Source organism: Hypanus sabinus, unplaced genomic scaffold (assembly GCF_030144855.1).
Source record: "Hypanus sabinus isolate sHypSab1 unplaced genomic scaffold, sHypSab1.hap1 scaffold_756, whole genome shotgun sequence".
Lineage (NCBI taxonomy): Eukaryota > Metazoa > Chordata > Chondrichthyes > Myliobatiformes > Dasyatidae > Hypanus > Hypanus sabinus.
In genome coordinates, this window is record NW_026781607.1 from 184,235 (window position 1) to 205,540 (window position 21,306).

Here is a 21,306-nt window from a genome sequence, read left to right on the forward strand (position 1 = left end):
CAATATTACGGGAAATTGCATAAGTATTATCGGACTTTAACTTGTTTTGTAATCATATCTAATTCTAATTTAGTCTGTTTTTTTCAGGTTAGAATAAGAAATGATCTGACCACCTTAAAATGCTCTAAATGTATCCCATATGATTAATTTAGATGTACCCCCTAAAACATCAAAAAGAAAAAAAAAATATTTTACCTGTTTCTCAATGAAACTAACAAAGTCTGAATTCTGCAATGATGTCTGAGACAGGTGCCAAGGTGGGTGGGCTAGGATGGCATCATCGAATTCGAAAGACAAACTGAAAGCTGCATGAGCAGAAACAGCGAGAGTGTCATATTCACAATTCTTAACAGTAGGCAAGAAGTAAGGGTCAACTGTAATATAATCGATCCTTGAATATTTTCTATAAACATGTGACAAAAAAGAATATTCTCTGTCATCAGGCTGTAAATATCTGCATAATTCAATCAATCCAAAAATCGGTCAAAAAGGAATTAATAAGTAATGCGGAGTGATTTGGAAGTTGCTGGTTGGTTCAGCTCTTGTCAAAGGATTTAAACAACAGTTAAAATCCCCGCCCATTATTAACATATATTCATTTAAATGAGGCAGTAAAGCAAATACATTTTTTAAAAAAATATCATCTAAGTTAGGACCATACAAATTGGCCAAAACAGCTTTTCTGTTACAAATTATTCCTTTAACAATTAAAAATCGACAAAAAAATCTGACTTAATGTCCTCTTGAATGAACAAAATATTGGATTTAATAAAAATAGACACTCCCTTAGTTTTACTTTGAGAAGTGGAGTGAAATTGCAAACTCTTCCACGATCCAAAAAACCTATTTTGATCTCCCGCCTTTATATGCGTCTCCTAGGCAAAAAATTGTACCAGGTTGAAATCGATTGATGATTTTAAAAGTCTTTTTTCATTTGATAGGATGATTCCAACCACATACATTCCAACGTATTACATTAATGAGTTTAGATTCCAAACTATAATTTTATTCTACTTTACACATGTGCCGAGCACATACCAATAAGGGATGATCAAAAATGGTGGCGATGGACAGTACAACCACACAGAAAACACACATGCTCCGGAACCACCCAATGGGACAAAAACCCTAATTCTAACCCCATCCCACTCCCCCCACAGCCCAGAAAAATGAGGCACCCTATGATAGAAAACGCAACCAAGACTGCTCTGTCTGTCTGAAAAAAAAGATTAAAAAAGGTTCTCTATCCCTTTGAATGACAGTCTCAACAAAGGAAAATGTTTACATTCCAGCATCTACAAACTATCCCATGTTTATATTTAGTCTTTTTTTAAAACAAAGAGGAAACCAAAAAATTGTTATCTCTTAAAAAGAAAAAAACAGCTCCTTCTTAAACTTAACATTAAATCCCCTAAAAAGGCTTTAAATTCAGTTATAAGATGCAATAATATTCATTATATAAAAAACATAATATGTTGAAAAGAATTTAAAAAATAAGCAGTTATTAAAATCTAAAACATATTACCTAGAGAAACCAAGCATAGTGTTTAATAACAGATCAACACAATCTTGAAAACTAATAATATTATGCAAGTAATTGAAACCTCCGCTAAGTATATATAAGAGAAGGAAATTGCCCCATTAGAAGGAAAAACTGCCAGTTATTTAATTAAGAAAAAAACACAAAAAAAAATCAAACCAGATATTAGGTTAAAGGAACAAGTCCTTTTATGTTCTTTTCCTCCGTCGAATGTCCAAATAACCATTTAAACAGTCATACTTGAACCATCAATCCTCTTACCAAAAAAAAATGATATGCAATAATAAATGTCCCCTAATCTTCTTTTAATAGTCTCTCAATGAAATGTCCAAGTAGTCTTCATAAATCTTCTTTCCAAAATGCTATTATGCAGATAATATGCCAGACAGTTCAATCGGCAGTCGCAGCAGATATAGTTTAAACAAACGCCAGTGCAACTTTCTGATCACAAAATATACGAGGAGGAGAATCAGGAGGAAAAACTTTAATTCTTGTTGGGTGACGCAAGGAAGGAAACAATTTCTTATCATATGCCTGTTTCATTACCAAAGCAAATTTTGATCTTTGTTCCATTACCTCCTTTGAATAATCTTCATAAAAACCAAGCTCAGATGTCTCAAATCTAAAAACTCTTGTTTTCTTGCCTGTCACATTATTTGACCTTTAATCTTAAAATAATGAAAACAAACCAGAAAAGCCCTTGCTTTATCTGGATCTTGAGATCTCAAAGTAAAAGTTCTGTCTGCTCTTTCTATAGTAGGCGGCTGTGATAATATAGAAGGAAATAAGGGTATGAGAAAGCTTACCAATGTAAGCAGTTAAATCTCCATTTTCAACTCCTTCCTGCAGCCCAACAATTTGTATATTCCTTCGGCAAGACCTAGTTTCGAGGTCTATAATATTATTTAGATATCTTTCCAAACGAGTTTTACTTCATTTTACTTTCAAGCAATTTTTGCTTAATTATCTTCAATTCCTCTTTCTGTGTAGTGACTTGAGCTTCCAGATCCTTAAGTTTTCCCAGAAATGACATCATTTCATTACTATTCTTTTTAAGTTAGTCTTTAAATGAACTGTTTCAAAGCCATATCTTCAGCCCACAATGGCATTTCATCAGATCCTTCCTTTTGCATCTTTCCTTTCCCGTTGCCTTTATCACTAGGTTCAGACAAGTATTTCCCACTCCTCAAAGACATATTGTTCCCCTTCAAAAATCAGCAACTCAAGATATTAAATTTGGTTTAAACTAGGGGGAAAGGGACAAAACTAGCAGCTCAGAAACTGATGTTACTCCATTCACAGACAGGCGTAGCCTCCAGGAGCTATTCACATCTTGATTGACTTGATTGCACAATCCATCTGCCAAAACTACTTGAGCCAAAGCCTCAAAGCTCCACTTCTTTACTGGCCACACGCCACCCCCGTCAATATTAAACTCCAGTCCCATTAAAGGTGAATATGCAGTAGAAGAAACTCCTCCTGTGCCCAGAACTGAATGCGGTGAGCAGCAGCAATAATTGCAGAGTTCAGCACTGATAGTCACTCTCAAAATAGCTTTAGCAACAGTGATGGACAAATATCCAGCATGCAACTTATTGAAACTTTTTCCGCTGTGTGAAGCTGGTAGTGTGTCACAAATGTAACAGGCTGTGAGATTTCACTGCTAATGTAATGGTGTCTGTGTTATATTTCACTGCTGAGCTAATGATTTCTCTGCAGCAGCAATGTTTAGCTTATGACTAGAAATAACAGGGTTTTGGAGTGCCTAGCTATCCAATGATAAAGATATTGTCCTTTCCTGTGAGTCTGGAAGGTAGATTTTCACGGTCTTTTGCCAGGGAGAGATGAGAAGACACAAATGGAGAGAAAGGGCCCTTTTACCTTTATTTGTTTCCTTTACTAATCCCATAGTCAAAGTAAGAATTAAATAGCTCAATTGTTTAATCGCATATTGTGTACCATTTGTTATTTTTGGGGTACTGATTTGTAACAGGGGACACATCATGCAGCATTCACACAAACGAGATTTCTTAGGTTTGGCCAAGCTCAGGGGCTATCACCCCCTATATTAAGTTGCTAGCTGAAGCAAGAGTTACATAAGGTTAAATGACCTGAGTGAATCGCTCCCCACATTCACAGCAGGTGAACGGCCTCTCCCCACTGTGAACTCAATGATGCACATTTGGTTGATTTTGCTGATAGAATTACTTCCCAAAGTCTCAGCAGCTGATCGGCCTCTCTCCTGTGTGAACTCGCCTGTGTGTCTGTAGATGAGATGACTGAGTCAATACCTTCCCACACACTGAGCAGGTGAACGGCCTCTCCCAGTGTGAACTCGCTGATGTACCTTCAGTTGGGATGAGCAACTGAATCCCTTCCCACAGTCTGAGCAGGCCGCTCGCCAGTGTGAACTGACTGGTGGCTCAGGAGGTTAGATGATTTAGTGAATCCCTTCCCACACTCTGAGCACGTGAACGGCCTCTCCCCAGTGTGAACTCGCTGATGTACCTTCAGTTCAGATGAGCAAGTGAATCCCTTCCCTAAGTCTGAGCAGGTGAATGGCCTCTCTCCAGTGTGAACTCGCTGATGTACCTTCAGTTGGGACGAAGAAGTGAATCCTTTCCCACAGTCTGAGCAGGTGAACGGCCAGACCCCGGTGTGAACTCTCTGATGTACCTTCAGTTTAGATGAGCAAGTGAATCCCTTCCCACAGTCTGAGCAGGTGAACGGCCAGACCCCGGTGTGAACTCTCTGATGTTCCTTCAGTTTAGATGAGCAAGTGAATCCCTTCCCACAGTCTGAGCAGGTGAATGGCCTCTCTCCAGTGTGAACTCGCTGATGTACCTTCATTTGAGATGAGCAAGTGAATCCCTTCCCACAGTCTGAGCAGGTGAACGGCCGCTCGCCACTGTGAAGTGACTGGTGTCTCAGTACGTGAGATGATTTAGTGAATCCCTTCCCACAGTCTGAGCAGGTGAATGGCCTCTCTCCAGTGTGAACTCGCTGATGTACCTTCAGTTCAGATGACCGAGTGAATCCCTTCCCACAGTCTGAGCAGGTGAACGGCCTCTCCCCAGTGTGAACTCGCCGATGTACCTTCAGTTCAGATGACTGAGTGAACCCCTTCCCACACACTGAGCAGGTGAATGGCCTCTCCCCGGTGTGAACACGCTGATGTATCTTCAGTTTAGATGAGCAAGTGAATCCCTTCCCACAGTCTGAGCAGGTGAACGGCCTCTCCCCGGTGTGAACAGACCTGTGCAACTGTAGGTGGGATGATTTAATGAATCCCTTCCCACATTCAGAGCAGGTGAATGGCCACTCCCCAGTGTGAACTCGCTGATGTAACTTCAGTTTAGATGACTGAGTGAATCCCTTCCCACAGTCTGAGCAGGTGAACGGCCACTCGCCATTGTGAACTGACTGGTGGATCAGTAGGTAGGATGATTTAGTGAATCCCTTCCCACACTCTGAGCAGGTGAATGGCCTCTCTCCAGTGTGAACTCGCTGATGTATCTTCAGTTGGGGCAAAGAAGTGAATCCCTTCCCACAGTCTGAGCAGGTGAATGGCCTCTCTCCAGTGTGAACTCTCTGGTGTTCCTTCAGTTTAGATGAGCAAGTGAATCCCTTCCCACAGACTGAGCAGGTAAACGGCCACTCCCCAGTGTGAACAGACCTGTGCAACTGTAGGTGGGATGGTCGAGTGAATCCCTTCCCACAGTCTGAGCAGGTGAACGGCCTCTCCCCAGTGTGAGCTCGGTGATGAACCTTCAGTTCAGATGAGCAAGTGAATCCCTTCCCACAGTCTGAGCAGGTGAACGGCCGCTCGCCAGTGTGAACTGACTGGTGGCTCAGTAGGTCAGATGATTTACTGAATCCCTTCCCACAGTCTGAGCAGGTGAATGGCCTCTCTCCAGTGTGAACTCGCTGATGTTCATTCAGTTTAGATGAGCAAGTGAATCCCTTCCCACATTCTGAGCAGGTGAACGGCTGCTCCCCTGTGTGAACCCGCTGGTGTGCCATTAGGGTGGATGACCGAGTGAATCCCTTCCCACAGACTGAGCAGGTGAATGGCCTGTCTCCAGTGTGAACTCGCTGATGTACCTTCAGTTGGGACGAGTAAGTGAATCCCTTCCCACAGTCCGAGCAGGTGAACGGCCTCTCCCCAGTGTGAACTCGCTGATGTACCTTCAGTTGGGACGAAGAAGTGAATCCCCTCCCACAGTCTGAGCAGGTGAACGGCCAGTCCCCGGTGTGAACTCTCTGATGTACCTTCAGTTTAGATGAGCAAGTGAATCCCTTCCCACATTCTGAGCAGGTGAACGGCCTCTCCCCAGTGTGAACTCGCTGGTGTACCTTCAGTTGGGACGAAGAAGTGAATCCCTTCCCACAGTCTGAGCAAGTGAACAGCCTCTCTCCAGTGTGAACTCGCTGATGTACCTTCAGATGGGACGAAGAAGTGAATCCCTTCCCACAGTCTGAGCAGGTGAATGGCCTCTCTCCAGTGTGAACTCGCTGATGTTCCTTCAGGTTAGATGAGCAAGTGAATCCCTTCCCACAGTCTGAGCAGGTGAACGGCCTCTCTCCAGTGTGAACTCGCTGATGTACCTTCAGTTGGGACAAAGAAGTGAATCCCTTCCCACAGTCTGAGCAGGTGAATGGCCTCTCTCCAGTGTGAACTCTCTGATGTTCCTTCAGGTTAGATGAGCAAGTGAATCCCTTCCCACAGTCTGAGCAGGTGAACGGCCATTCGCCAGTGTGAACTGACTGGTGTCTCAGTAGGTGAGATGATATAGTGAATGCCTTCCCACAGTCTGAGCAGGTGAACGGCCGCTCGCCAGTGTGAACTGACTGGTGTCTCAGTAGGTGAGATGATATAGTGAATGCCTTCCCACAGTCAGAGCAGGTGAACGGCCGCTCGCCAGTGTGAACTTGCTGGTGTGCCATTTGGTTAGATGATCGAGTGAATCATTCCCCACAAATTCAGCAAATGACCAGCCTCAGCCCAGTGTGAACTGACTGGTGTCTCAGTAGTTGAGATGATTTTGTGAATCCCTTCCCACAGTCTGAGCAGGTGAATGGCCTGTCTCCAGTGTGAACTCGCTGATGTACCTTCAGTTGGGACGAGTAAGTGAATCCCTTCCCACAGTCCGAGCAGGTGAACGGCCTCTCCCCAGTGTGAACTCGCTGATGTACCTTCAGTTGGGACGAAGAAGTGAATCCCCTCCCACAGTCTGAGCAGGTGAACGGCCAGTCCCCGGTGTGAACTCTCTGATGTACCTTCAGTTTAGATGAGCAAGTGAATCCCTTCCCACATTCTGAGCAGGTGAACGGCCTCTCCCCAGTGTGAACTCGCTGGTGTACCTTCAGTTGGGACGAAGAAGTGAATCCCTTCCCACAGTCTGAGCAAGTGAACAGCCTCTCTCCAGTGTGAACTCGCTGATGTACCTTCAGATGGGACGAAGAAGTGAATCCCTTCCCACAGTCTGAGCAGGTGAATGGCCTCTCTCCAGTGTGAACTCGCTGATGTTCCTTCAGGTTAGATGAGCAAGTGAATCCCTTCCCACAGTCTGAGCAGGTGAACGGCCTCTCTCCAGTGTGAACTCGCTGATGTACCTTCAGTTGGGACAAAGAAGTGAATCCCTTCCCACAGTCTGAGCAGGTGAATGGCCTCTCTCCAGTGTGAACTCTCTGATGTTCCTTCAGGTTAGATGAGCAAGTGAATCCCTTCCCACAGTCTGAGCAGGTGAACGGCCATTCGCCAGTGTGAACTGACTGGTGTCTCAGTAGGTGAGATGATATAGTGAATGCCTTCCCACAGTCTGAGCAGGTGAACGGCCGCTCGCCAGTGTGAACTGACTGGTGTCTCAGTAGGTGAGATGATATAGTGAATGCCTTCCCACAGTCAGAGCAGGTGAACGGCCGCTCGCCAGTGTGAACTTGCTGGTGTGCCATTTGGTTAGATGATCGAGTGAATCATTCCCCACAAATTCAGCAAATGACCAGCCTCAGCCCAGTGTGAACTGACTGGTGTCTCAGTAGTTGAGATGATTTTGTGAATCCCTTCCCACAGTCTGAGCAGGTGAACGGCATTTCTCCAGTGTGAACATGCTGGTGTGCCATTCGGTTAGATGATCGAGTGAACCATTCCCCACAAATTCAGCAAATGACCAGCCTCTGCCCAGTGTGACCTGACTGGTGTGTCCACAAGTGGGATAACTGACTGGATCCCTTCTCACACTTACAACAGGTGAATGGCCTTGTCCAGTGTGAACTTGCTGATGTACCTTCAGTTGAAATGACTGAGTGAATCCCTTGCTCCTCTTCTTAAATATCTGGACAGAGACAGCAAAACTGGCGTGTTGTGTTCGAGATTCCCATAGACAAATTCCTTGTCATATTTAACCTGTAAAAACATATACAAAATCGATCAATGGGTGTGGGACAACATTTCAGATGAGATCAGTTGAGTTGGCAAGGTGTGAGCTGACATCACACTGTTACAGTAAAGTTCAATCCAAGTTGGAGAGAGGAATCATCTTCTAACTGGGCACAGTGCTGGTATCTGGAATGACCATCACACTCTCTGATGCTCTTCCTGAATCTATAACATAGGGGCTGTTCTGCCATTTCCAACCTGTGATCTGGCTCAGTTGTCTCTCTCCATTGGTTTTATTCCCTGTTCCCAATGAGCCGCATCGGTACTCATTGCCTGGTCCCACAGGAACTGAAACACTCTGTAAAAAAAACTTACCCCCGACATCCCCTCGGTATCTATTTCAAAGCACCTTAAAACTATGCCCCCTTGTGTTAGCCATTTCAGCCCTGGGAAAGAAACCTCTGACTATCCACACGATCAATGCCCCTCATCATCTTATCCACCTAAAAAAATGCTCTAAACATAAACAAGGAAATTACACATTGCTTTGAGGATTTATTAGAAGTCTACAAAACTATGAGGAAAACCATAGGTTAAATGCCAGCAGCTCTTTCCACTGAGGTTAGGTGGGATGACAACCAGAGGTAGTGGGTCAGTGGGGAAGGTGAAAATTTAACAGGAACATGTGGAAAAGCCCTTCACTGAAATGGTCGCGAGAGTGTGGAATGAGATGCCAGCACAAGTGATGAATGTGAGCTCGGTTTCACCATTTAAAAGAAGTTTGGATGGGAGCCTGGATGGTAGGGGTATGGAGGGTGATGGTCCCGGTGCAGGTAGATGCATTCGACAGCTTAAATGTTTTTTTGGCATTGACTATATGGGCCAAATAGCCTGTTTTTGTGCTGAACTTCTCCATGTTTCCATGATGTCTAACTTGCTTCAAAGGGAAAACAAGTAGGAGTGACAATGGAACAGCAATGGCTGGAGTTTCTGGCAGAAACTCGGGAGTTGAGTGATCGATACTTACGAAAGAAGTGGAAGCATTGGAAAGGCAGGAGGACACAACCATGGCTGAAATGAGAAGCCAAACAGAGGGCAAACAAAAGAGCAAAAACTATTGGGAATCTTTTAGGAACCAACAGAAGATGACAAAAAAAAAGTCAGATGAGCTCAGGAATTGGAATGATGATTAATGAGTCAGTCGTTAAGGAGTCTTGGCAGCACCCAACAGTCTGAGGCATTTAGAGGAACAAAATATCTGGGGCCTCAATATCTCTTGAGAACCAAGGTTCTCTGCACCATTTACCTTTCAACTTCTATTTTGACAGGCACATACAAACTCCACACCCTCAAAATTTCACTTCTGAAGGCCTCCCACTTACAAGTACTCCTTTGCCAGAAAACAGCCTGTCCCAAACCACACTTGTCAGATCCTTTCTGATACCATCAAAATTGACCTTTCCCCAGTTTAGAATCTCAACCACTTTTTGCATATTTACTTTCAAATTCATGGCATTATGATCACTAGTTTCTGTCAACAGCCCTGGGTTATTTCCTAACAGCTTATTGCACAATTTACGTCGGGAATTCTACGTCCTGATTAAGGGCACATTTGACAAACTCTGCCTCATCTAGTCCTTTCACAGTATGGGAATCCCAGTCAATATCTGGGAAGTTAAAATCACCAACTGAATCAACCTTTGTTTCTTGGCATGGTCTGCGATCTCTCTACAAATTTGTTGCTCTAAATATCTCAGACTGTTGGGTGTAACCAAGTCCCAGTAATGGCTACAATATCGTAATTCCCTGTCCTGAGCTCATCTGGCTTTCCTACGATGCTTCTTGCATTGTGATATACACAGCTCAGCACATTCATCGCACCATGCTCAACCATTTGATTGCTGACTCTGTCTGAGGTCTGAACAACATCTGACTGGTGTCAAGAAAACAACCTCTCAATCATTGTCACAAACCCAAAGGAGCTAATTGTGGATGACAAAAGGAATGGGGACAGGCTAACCCCTATTGGCATCAATGGATCTGGGGTTGAGAGGGTCACCAAGGATCTGACATGGTCTCTACATACTAGCTGTGTTGTGATAAAAACACAACAGCACCTCTTTCACCTCAGACGGTTGAAGTTTGGGATGGGGACCCAAATCCTAAGGAGTTTCTACAGGAACACAAATGAGAGCATCCTGACTGGCTGAATGACTGCCTGGTAAACTGCACTTTCCTTAATTGCAAGAACCTACAGAGAGGGGTATGCACAGCCCAGCACATCTCTAGATGTGAACTTCCCACTATTCAGGACATTTGCAGAGGCAGGTGTGATAAAAGGATATTGAGGACTCAATTCACCACAACCACAAACTGATCCTGTTGCTACCATCCAGGAAACGGTACCACAGCAAAAGGACCAACGGGCTCTGGGAGAACATCTTCCACCAGGCCATCAGACTGATTAATTGATTTCTATGTCATATTGACTGCCCTATCTACATAATATTTTTTATAAATTACTATAAATGACACATTTTCAACAGAGACATAATGTGAAGATTTCTACTACTCATGTAGATGCAGAATGTATGCAATAAATTCAATTCAATTAACCTTCTCCACTATCTGTTCTGTCATTCTGGTTACCGTTCCCACTACAACTTACTTTAATCACATCACCCCTCCCCCCACACTAGCATTAGAAAGCCTTACCACGAGGATATTCATTCCTTCTTGTTCTGTTCCCCTAACTAACGAATCCCCTATCACCCATTTGACTTTCCTCTGCTAATAATCCCAACAGTTTCTGAAGTGGTCCACCTGTTGTTGTGTGGGATGGTCACAAGAGTATTTTGTGAGGAATGTTTAACCTCATCCCTTTCCTCACTTTCACCCAGTTTCCTGTGTCTTGTACCTTGAGTGTAACTCATCTCACTTCACGTCATATCTATCTCCCCCACCAACTCCTGGATGATCCAGAATTCATCCGTTTCAAGTTCCAACTCCTTAAAGTGCAGGATTACAGGCTGCAGCTGGATGCACATCTTGTAGGTGAGGGCATCAAGGACACTGGAGGACTCCCCACCTTCCCACCAATGTCCCCTCTAACTTGCAATGACCAGTGGGCACATAAATCTCATAATGTGCATTTCTTTACCCAGTGATAACATGTGCACAGTGTATTTTATATAGAGAGGTATTTATTTTAACAGCTAGCAAAGCATTGTCCATAAGAACTTTGATCTCTGAGTTAGATCAAGTTCATCTGCACTCTCACACAACCTATGTAGCAGGCTTGTAACGGGTAATGAAAACTTTTCTCACCAGAGCTTTTGCACTTTGTCCATATGCGATTTGCTTGCTAAATTACACTTTAAAATGTCAGATTTCCAAATATCACTTCGCACTTGTAAATTCTCCAGCAACTTCTGCATCGCCACAATAACCACAGGTAACATGAGTATTTCCCCTGAGCACTCCTGAGGAATTGAGGATATATAACAAAATCATTTTGAACCTTTGTAACCTCTGGCTAAAAGAATAATTGGGACTGAATAGGAATTTTGGAACTTAAGTAAACTCTGTTTTCAGCGGTTAACTAAGACAGGCACATTCCCAGTTCTCTCTGGCTTGCAGAGAGACACACTGAGAACTGATAACATTATACATTGTACCCTTATTAGTTGATAACATTATACATTATATCCTCGTTAGTTGATAACATTATACATTGTACACATATTTGAGTAAAGGGAGGAGGACTCGCTGAAAAGGACAGGAATGAACATCTGTCTGTAACTAAGTCAGGGCCTTGCAAAGGGAATAACTGATAAGGACAGAACAGCACGTGCATCTGCAATTAAAACCTTCATTTTATGAACTCTCTTATCTAAGTAATTAAGTTTTGCACCAACAGACTTGGTGAGCATACCAGTTCAAATAACATCTTGCAAATAGTAATGTATGGGGCTTAGTATGTATAAATACACGACTGTAACCTGACTGCTTACGTGCCTTCCCTTTGACAACTGGGTCTCAAACTCCTACAGGAGAATGCGCAATAAACTGTGGTGACAATAGCTGGTCTCTCGTGTTTTATTCAGATTCAACTTTAACATTTGGTGTCACGAACAGGATCCCAATATAGGGAGTGCCATGCAGACGGGCTGAGTAAGTGGCTGGACCACTCTGGGGACTGCGGAGACCGACCAGGCGCCCAATAGGTATTTTGTCATTCTCCGTTAAGTTCCTTTCGAGGTACGGTCCCTCTCCCAAGCTGATCACATACCTTGACGGGACCGGGAAAGAATCTGTTGGGAGACTCATATAAGGTGGGCAAAATTTTACTGAGGAGGCAGATGGGCCGGGTAAATTTTAGTAAGTGGGCAGGAGGAGGTCCCAGGTAAATTTATCAATTTCACAGGAGTTGCCAGCCGTGTAAATTTATCTGATTGTTAATTGAGCAGAAGGCTTTGTGCCGGGTAAAGAACAGAGGTCAATTGCAGTCGAGTGATATGAGTGGGACAAGAGCAGCCAAACACAATATGTGTGAGAGTTTTCCAGACAAGGGAAAAGATTTGCGAATGTTGAGTGCAGCGCTGAGTAAGAAATTGGGAAACAAAATCTGGCCACTGGGGGGGAGCCTGGGATATTACCTCATGAGAACAAGCAGTAAATTTGATATGGAAAAAGAACAGTGGAAAGAAGTGGGAATTACTGAAAAGGGAATGGAAGGATAAGGCCAATGCAAAGTGGAACAGTATAGTATTAGCAAGTTGGTGGAATAATGCATGTGACAAAGCGTTAGAGGTATGCACTGCCGAAGGAACGCCAAAGGTTGGGAGAGGCTGAAAGCGGAGCATGAATGGGTGGATGGGCGCCGAAAACGAGAGTATGGAAAACAACCTAAGCAAATCAAGGCCGGCCTGGATAGGAGAGCAGGGCAAGAACATCAGTTTGAAGTTCTAAGTGATAAGTGAAACAAGGGATCCCGAACCCATGTCTGGCATACCGACCCTGTTTGAGGACAGTGACTGTGATGCTGAGTGCATAATACGACTCCGCAAGATTTATTCGCTCTGCTGCATGATTCTCTCAGCTGATGAGGGGTGGAAACGGAAGGCAGAACTGAGATACCAAACCTATCCGGAGTTACAGGCAGGAATCCATGATGAGAATGAACAGACAGACCGGATCATTCAAGCCTTGGAAAGGGCTCTCCAGCAACCTTCAAACATCACTAAAGTACGTCAAAGAAAACCTAAGCCTGGAGAATCGGGACCAGTCTATTGGGAGCGATTTATGGCCTGCTGAGCACTTTCACAGGAGACCGAGTCTTTAAAGATGGGAATCCGTCCCTCCCGTTTAATGCCTAACTGCTCCAATGCTTACCAACTAAGTTAGCCAACATGATTAAAACAAATGATATGGATTGGCCTGACAAAGACTGAAATGGAACGTGACAAGCTTTGACCCGACTTTCGAATCCCGATCGACCCCGAAGGGAACTAATAGAACAGGTAAATAGGCTCAGCGGGACGAAGGACATGAGCGGGCTATATCTGGGGAACAGAAATGGGAACAAAAACCTACCAAGGGACCGGTGGGGACAACAGCCCGTTTAGAAATTGACAAACAAGGATGCTTCCAACCATGAGTATCACCCCTCAGGAAGAGCCCAATGTAATATTGCAAATGGCTGGAATTCCATTTATTATCGATATGGGGGCAACCACATCAACTCTCGATCAGGAAATGGTTTCAGAAAATGGAAAACAGTTATCAGAAAAACGGACTGTCTGGGTTCAAAGGCAGGGCACGTATGTATTCAATAACCCAGCCTCTGCAGGTGGAATTCCAGGGAACCCAGTGTGAGGTTTCATTTACAGTCACCACCAGTCGGGGATTAATCTAGCAGAGAGAGACTTGTTCTGTCCGTTGGAAATCGAGATTCTCTGCATGGACGAGGATATCACCCTGGGACTAGTGAACAAGGACATCTTCTCCAGTTACTGACACCCCCCCCCCCCCCCCCCCAGTGCTGGGCACTTTAGCTGGACACTGCGTTTGAACCCCTTCTGCCAGCGGCCGACCCTCATGTGACTCTGTGCTATGACCCTCTGAGGTGCTGAACTGAGGAAAGCCAATATTATGCACCCCTCGAGGGACAGAATTTCCCATTCACGGTGATTGGAGAGGTTAAAGGAAAAGAGGTCAGCGCATTACAGCCTGAAGTTCCGGATTTCCTTTGGCGACAGACAGAACTGGTGCTTCCCCATATCACTGTCTGGGTTTGCCCTGGGTTAAAGCCAAAGAGCCCAGAGTTCAATTCAGAAGGTCAAAGGAACATCGAAACAAGCCTGATGCATTTTGGAAACAAGTCCTGTGGACTGATGAAGTTACAATAGAACTTTTTGACTGCAATGAGCAAAGATATCTTTGGAGAAAAAAGGGTGTAGAATTTCATGAGAAGAACACCTCTCCAACTGTTAAGCACGGGGGTGGATCGATCATGCTTTTGGCTTGTGTTGCAGCCAGTGGCACAGGGACTTTTACTGGTAGAGGGAATAATGAATTCAATTAAATACCAGCAAATTCTGGAAGCAAACATCACACTGTCTGTAAAAAAGCCAAAAATGAAAAGAGGATGGCTTCTACAACAGGATAATGATCCTAAAAACACCTCAAAATCTACAATGGACGACCTCAAGAGGTGCAAGCTGAAGGTTTTGCCAAGGCCCTCAGAGTTCCCCGGCCTAAGCATCATTGAGAATCGGGGGATAGACCTCAAAAGAGCAGTGCATGCAAGATGGCTCAAGAGTCTCACAGAACTAGAAGCCTTTTGCAAGGAAGAATGGGCAAAACTCCCCCAAACAAGAATTGAAAGACCCTTAGCTGGCTACAAAAAGCATTTACAAGCTGTGATACTTGCCAAAGGGGGTGTTACTTGGTGTTGACAATGAAGGGTGCCCAAACTTTTGCTTCAGGCCCTTTGCCTTTTTTGTTATTTTGGAACTGTAAAAGATGGAAATTAAAAAAAAAAGTTTCCTTGCTTAAAATATTACAGAAATGTGTGATCTTTAACTTATGTCTTTTGGAAATCAGTTCAACTTTTACTTGTTTAACAGTAACAGAAATTTTGACCGGGGTACCCAAGCTTTTGCATGCCATTGTAATTGAGCAGGCCTCTTTTGAAGTGGCTGTCTCTGCCCAGAAGGCTGAGCTGTTTGCACTCCTGTGTCCTAGCAACAGACTAAAGTGTGGACTTTTACATGGACTCCCGTTAGGAACTGACTACGGGGCTTTAGGGATTCCTGACTTCCTCTGGCCACCCCATTAGTAATGCTACCTTTGTAAACAACTACAGCTACCTCGAGTTTTCACTATTATTAAATGTGCAGCCCAAACTGGGGAGTGTGATGAGATGTTCCAGGGTAATGTTAGGGCTGATGCAGCGGCCAAACAGACAGCCTTGAATCCCACACTTTTAGTCCCCTGGGGAACCCAGCAAGCTCCTATTAGTCAAAATCTAAGCACGGGTATGCCAGACATGGGGGAAATACGTAACTAACAGGGGGGCGCACCTGGAGGAGAGCACAAACTATGGTCCCAAATGGGTTGCCACCTGGAACCTCAGACCAATTTATGGGTGACCCCTGCGGGACAGCTCTGTGTTCCCTCTGTGTTCGTACCTATTTTTATAGATCATGTACATAATTGTACACGCTTGCGCAAGGAGGGAATGGTTAATACATTATTACAATCTTGACTTCCAGAAAGCAGCTGAAAAACCAGCCAAAGCATGCTTAAATTGTAAAAAAAAACATGCTGGGAAGGGGATGCCTTGTGGTTCGGGAACTACCCCCTTGCCTGGTGGACCTTTTTCTTGTTTGTAACTTTAGTTTATAGAATCACCTGAGTACATTGTTATAGGTGTTGCTCAGTGATAGTAGATGTATTTAGCAGATGGATTGAAGCTGTTCCTACAACTAATGATACCACAATGACTGTTGTGAACATATTGCTAAAAGAAATAACTCCTCACTGTGGACTTCCAGAAGTGATAAGCTCGGACAATGGGCCAAAATAAATGAGGAAATCTGTAAAGAACTTGCTATAAAACAGCAGTTCCACTGCACCCATCATTTGAACGTAGCGACACAGTGGAACTTTGTACTTTGAAAGATAAGTTGGCAAAACTTACACAAGAAACTGGATTGACCTGATTGAAGGTTTTACCCTTAGTCCTATCCCATATGGGAATCACGCTATCAAGTAAGACGGGGCTATCACCTGCGGAAATTATCTACAGGAAGCCCATGAGAACCCCATGGGGACCCCGACCTTGTCTGCCACTCCTCCCTGAGGGCTTACCCGCAACATTGGATATGCATACCTTGGGGGAGGAGATGGGAAAATACTTATGGAAATTAACTAACACTCTCCAAAGCTTGCATTCACAGGTACGACAAGCCTATCGAGAGGATGAACCCTAAACTAAAGGTGACTACTCCACCATCCAGCCTAGAGAATTGTCCTGCTCAAGAACTGGGATGATAAGAAGTTGGGACCGAGGTGGAGAGGACTGTACCAAGTGCTACTGACAACGCCTCCTGCAGTGATGGTGGAAGGGCAGCTCTGGCGGATACATCAAACGGACTGTAAACACGTTACTGGCGGAACTCATAAGGACTGGAAAATGTACTGGTTAATGCTAATTTTATTGACCCTAAGGGAACCTGCCCCTGTCTCGGGAGGCCCCCAGTTTAACACTTTCCTGTCCCTCTGCCACACCTATGCTAAGCAAGATGAGCGGGGAGCACATTGGGAATGTGCCCGAATTCTCCAACAGGGTAAGACTATGTCAGTGGTGCCCCTGAATACTAGCGCAGTCAATTCAGTTCTGGTGTTTTAAAAAGCCATCTCGTAGACATTCTGCAAATACTCTCTCTTGAGATCCAGTGCCGAGCTGATTTTCCCAATCCACTCGTATGTTAAAATCCCCTACAATGATCAAAACACTGCCCTTCTGGCAAGCCTTTTCTATTTCCTGCTGTAATTTGTAGTCCACATCACTGCAGCTGTTTAGAGGCCTGTAGATAACTGCCATCAGGGTCCTTTTACCCCTGCGATTTCTGAGCTCAACCCATAAAGATTTCAGAAATGTCACTCCACTCTTCAAGAAGGGAGAGAGGCAGAAGAAAGGAAACTATAGGTCACTTAGTCTGACAGTGGTTTGAAAGATGTTGGAGTCGATTGTTAAGGATGTGAGTTTGGGCACAAGATAAAATAGGACGGAGTCAGCATTGTTTCTGCAAGGGAAAATCTTGCCTGATAAATTTGTTGGAATGCTTTGAGAAATAATAAGCAGGGTAGACAAAGGAGAATTGGTTGATATTGTGTACTTGGATTTTCAGATCTTTGATAAGGTGCCACACATGAGGCTCCTTATCGAGCTTTGAGCCTGGTTGGGCGGCGATGAGGAAGGAGCTGGTCTCGAGCTTGTGTAAATCGAAGGGCGGTTGCAGTGGGAAAGAGTCAGGACCGAGCCAGACGGCTGCACAGTCTGTTCCGGGAATGGAGGATCAGTTAGTTCTGGTTCCCCAAGCAATGAGAGTGGATGTCGGTAACGAGGATCTGTTTACGTGTATGGGTGTGGGGTAAATGGTGGGAAAGTTGTGGGGTTACTGGCGGGGTGGAGGGAGGTTGTGGATGTGAGTTATCGGACACAGTGTGACCCGGGAGGAAGAGTCCTAGGGCAGATCATGTTGTGAGCAAGGGAGGATCAGGTCCATTGCATCAGACAGCTTTCAGGAAGCAACAAATATCTCTTTATATTACTCACTGTCTAATCTTTCTACTAACATTGTGTTTGTCACAGAGCCCAGAGTCTGGGAACAGCTCGATGGTAGGAAGCAGATGATGATGATGGGAGGCTGTTTATTGGAGTCAAGGCCCGTGCCTCCTGGAGCTCCCCAGGGTGACACCCATTGCTACTTGTCATCTATGTCAATAATCTGGTTGAGAATGTACAGGGTATGGGTAGTGAGTCTGCAGCAGGTAATTGCAAACAATTACCTCCTTTTGCAGGATAGTAAATATAAACACCCCTCTTTCCCTCTCCACACTCAGAACCGACCAAAAGCTACTTCAGAAGATACAAGTTCTTCAAATGAGCAAACACTGAGGGAATGTGAGTGACTTTAAAGAGCTGGGATACTGATAGCACATTACCAGACCTGGAATGATTGCAACTGGTCTGATAGTATTTCTGGTCACATTCAGCTCACTCCAACTATTCCCTACCTTCCTTTTACAGGTATGTAATGTCTAAAGGACCAGTGTTTGAGTAAATGAGACTCACCAGACTTGCTCCTGACTGAATCAATGGAAATCCTGAGTCAGAAGGGTTTCTCTCCAGTCGGTGCTCTCAGTCCTCGGGCTGGTTCACTTGCTGCTGTTCCCTCGTCTTCAGTCGTGGTTTGCTTCCAGCTGAGGGCTTTTCTTCAAATAAATCTCTCACCGCAGGTCTAACATTAACATGAAAGATAATGAAGCATGTTAACAATACAAAGGACAACAAAATATTTCTGCTCACTGAAATCTAAATATTGAAGACAAATATAATGATCTCAGTGAACAAATCTCTAATAGTCCCTGACACATCACAAAACCTGATGTGGGATAGGAAGGAGTCATCGTTCTGTCATGGTAAGATGTAAGATGCAGGAACAGAATTAGGTGATTCCATCCATCAAATCTGCTCCACCACTCAACCATGGCTGAGATTTATTCCAACACCATATCCCTGCCTTCCTGCTGTAACCCTGAGGCTACTTAGCAATCATGAGTATATTAATCTCTGCCATAAATATACCCAAATGGCAGCCTCAACCAACCTCTGCAGCAACAAATTCCACAGTTCAGTCATCTTTTGGATGAAGAAATTTTTCTCAACTCAATTTTAAAGGTAAGCATCTTTATTCTGAGCCTGTGCTGTCAGGTCACAGATTCTCTGTCTAATGGAAACATCCTCTCCATGTCCACTGTATCCAGGCTTTCCAGCATTCGGTAGGTTTACTTAACCATACATCCCTCCACCACCCCCACCGTCCCTCTGAACTCCATTGAGCACAGGTCCAGAACCATCAAATGCTCCTCAAACATAAAGCCCATCATCCCTGAGATTATTCAGGTGAAACTTGTTAGTAACAACTGCATAACAGACAATCACGAAATTTAAACCATTCCAGAGTGAATGGAATAAAAAGAAACTGGATTCACCAGAATCGCTCAAAAGTTAAGGAACTGCTGTGGGGAGAGCAACAAATTTAACGATTCAGGTTCACAATCTTTTGTCAGAATGGATTCAGAACTTTTCATTTTTAGTGCAGATTTCCAGCAACTTGAGTTTCTGTTTGATTTCTACTGTCTAACAGACAGGAGACAGTGAGGAGGAATTTCCAAACACAGTTCGAACACTGAACCCCCATGTCTATTTCTACTGGTTCAAACACAGAACAGGATGGAATACAAACTCATTCTCTCCTCAGATTAGCAGCAACACTTCCAAAGGAACTGCAGAAAAAAAAAACACTAGATCCCAGACCAGAAATACTCGCTCAACACCTCATAAACCGGGGCAGCTTGATCCCCGGGTCCAGTTTACTTGGATCTAAACAGGGGTGCAGAGCACCTCCGGACCTCACCGGAGCACCACTCCAGCACCTCTGTAAAAAACACTAGATCCCAGACCAGAAATACTCGCTCAACAGCTCATAAACCGGGGCAGCTTGATCCCGGGTCCATGTTACTTGGATCTAAACAGGGGTGCAGAGCACCTCCGGACCTCACCGGAGCACCACTCCAGCACCTCTGTAAAAAAAAAGTCAAATTAAACAAGCGGGGATTTTAACAGCGGCCGCATATTAAATAGAGGGAATTTTAAGGAAACTGGGGTTAGGGAGAGGGGTTGGTGGCTGGTGAGGAAAATACTACCAATAACATTAGAATAGGATATTCGATAGTTTTTGGTGAAATCCTGGAGCTGTGACTGTGGTGGTCCGTGGATTACTCGCTAATACAAAAGTAAATTTTTCTCACTAACAACCTTATGGCTTCTAAGCAAACAACCTTATTTCACTTGGTTGATCATTATATTTTATGATAATTAGTGAATGCAACCATGCAAAACTTTGTCTAGTTATTAAATTAAGTATTATTTGTTTTATTGTACCAGTTATATACCGAAATGCAGTGATGGCCTGTAATCTTGTTAATGCCTTATTCATCACTGGATTTCTGTGGAGCTCTGGAAATCATATATATTTCTTTCATCTTGGTTTAGTGCTTGGCATTATAAAAAACTCTATATACACACACAACCCCCCCCCCCCCCCTCCAATTTGTGTACCTGCTCACGACATCAATGGGACGAGGAAGTTGCCCGGTACATGAAAGGAGCAGGTACACAAATACACAAATTGGGTGTGACATACCAGGGGTGACTGATACGTTCGCGGCCTAAGGTGAAAGGAGATAATTTTACAAAACCTAGCAATTTTCAATTATCTGTAACAGAAACAGCACAAAACTGATTAACTTCAAACTTTCTGTATAATCACTCAAAGAGTTGAACTGCATGTTCAGGTACCGAGTGCTGTATTACATTAGGCCGCGAACTTATCAATCACCCCTCGTACAGCTCTGGCACTGCACCCCTGCTCCAGCTGTCCGATAGAGCTCGGGCCCGGCCCTTTCCCAATCCAACCGGCTCAGACTTACACAAACCCGCCGGGATCAAACCCCACTCACCCCCGCTCGAGTCGGTGAACCGCCAACGACCGCTGCTTTCGGTAGTCCGCATGCGTTTATCAGGATGTTCTCCACAGCACCACCAGTGGTCGGAGGTACACATGGCCACCAGTGGCCTGAGGTTCATACAGCGCCCCCAGTGCCCGGAGGCGGGAGGAACAACAGAGAGGTAAATCACAAAGTCTGCAGATGCAGGAAATCCAGCTCAACGCAAACAAAATGCTGGCGGAGCTCAGCAGGCCCGGCAGCATCTATCGAAAAGAGTCGACAGTCGACGTTTCCAGCTGAACCTTCCTTCAAGATTGAGATGGAATGGGGGAAATAGCTAAATAAAATCGGGGCGGGCGAGAAAATGGTTGGCTAGAAGGTGACAGGTTGAAGCCAGGTAGGTGGGAAAGCTCAAAGTCAAAAGAAAATAGAATCTAATAGGAGGAGTGGAGAATCGGAGCAGTGGACCCAGAGAGATGTGATAAGCACGTGAGAGGACGTGAAAGTGAGGGAGTGGGAGGGAGGGCGATCTGTTCACCGGAAGGAGAAATCGATACTCATGCCCACAGGTTGGGGGGAGGAG

General features: G+C 44.5%; 1 protein-coding gene across 1 annotated transcript; it reads right to left on the reverse strand.

The window, feature by feature from the left end:
* Positions 1-1,504: 1,504 nt before the first annotated feature.
* On the reverse strand, positions 1,505-20,799 carry LOC132390066 (zinc finger protein 850-like). Its single transcript, XM_059962653.1, has 5 exons — positions 20,736-20,799; positions 18,286-18,451; positions 11,247-11,401; positions 6,557-7,946; positions 1,505-6,475 (listed from the first exon to the last, which is right to left on the reverse strand). The coding sequence occupies exons 4-5, from the start codon at positions 7,493-7,495 to the stop codon at positions 3,890-3,892; spliced, it is 3,525 nt and encodes a 1,174-aa protein (XP_059818636.1). The 5' UTR covers positions 7,496-7,946; positions 11,247-11,401; positions 18,286-18,451; positions 20,736-20,799; the 3' UTR covers positions 1,505-3,889.
* Between the last annotated feature and the right edge of the window lie 507 nt (positions 20,800-21,306).

What these genes read in the sequence shown, in the direction of transcription:
- LOC132390066 (XM_059962653.1), bottom strand. Translation starts at nt 7,495, where the DNA reads ATGGCACACCAGCAAGTTCACACTGGCGAGCGGCCGTTCACCTGCTCT. An exon ending in AACTACTGAGACACCAGTCA is followed by an intron (nt 6,476 to 6,556) that starts GTTCACACTGGG and finishes ATGGCACACCAG; the next exon opens with CAAGTTCACACTGGCGAGCG.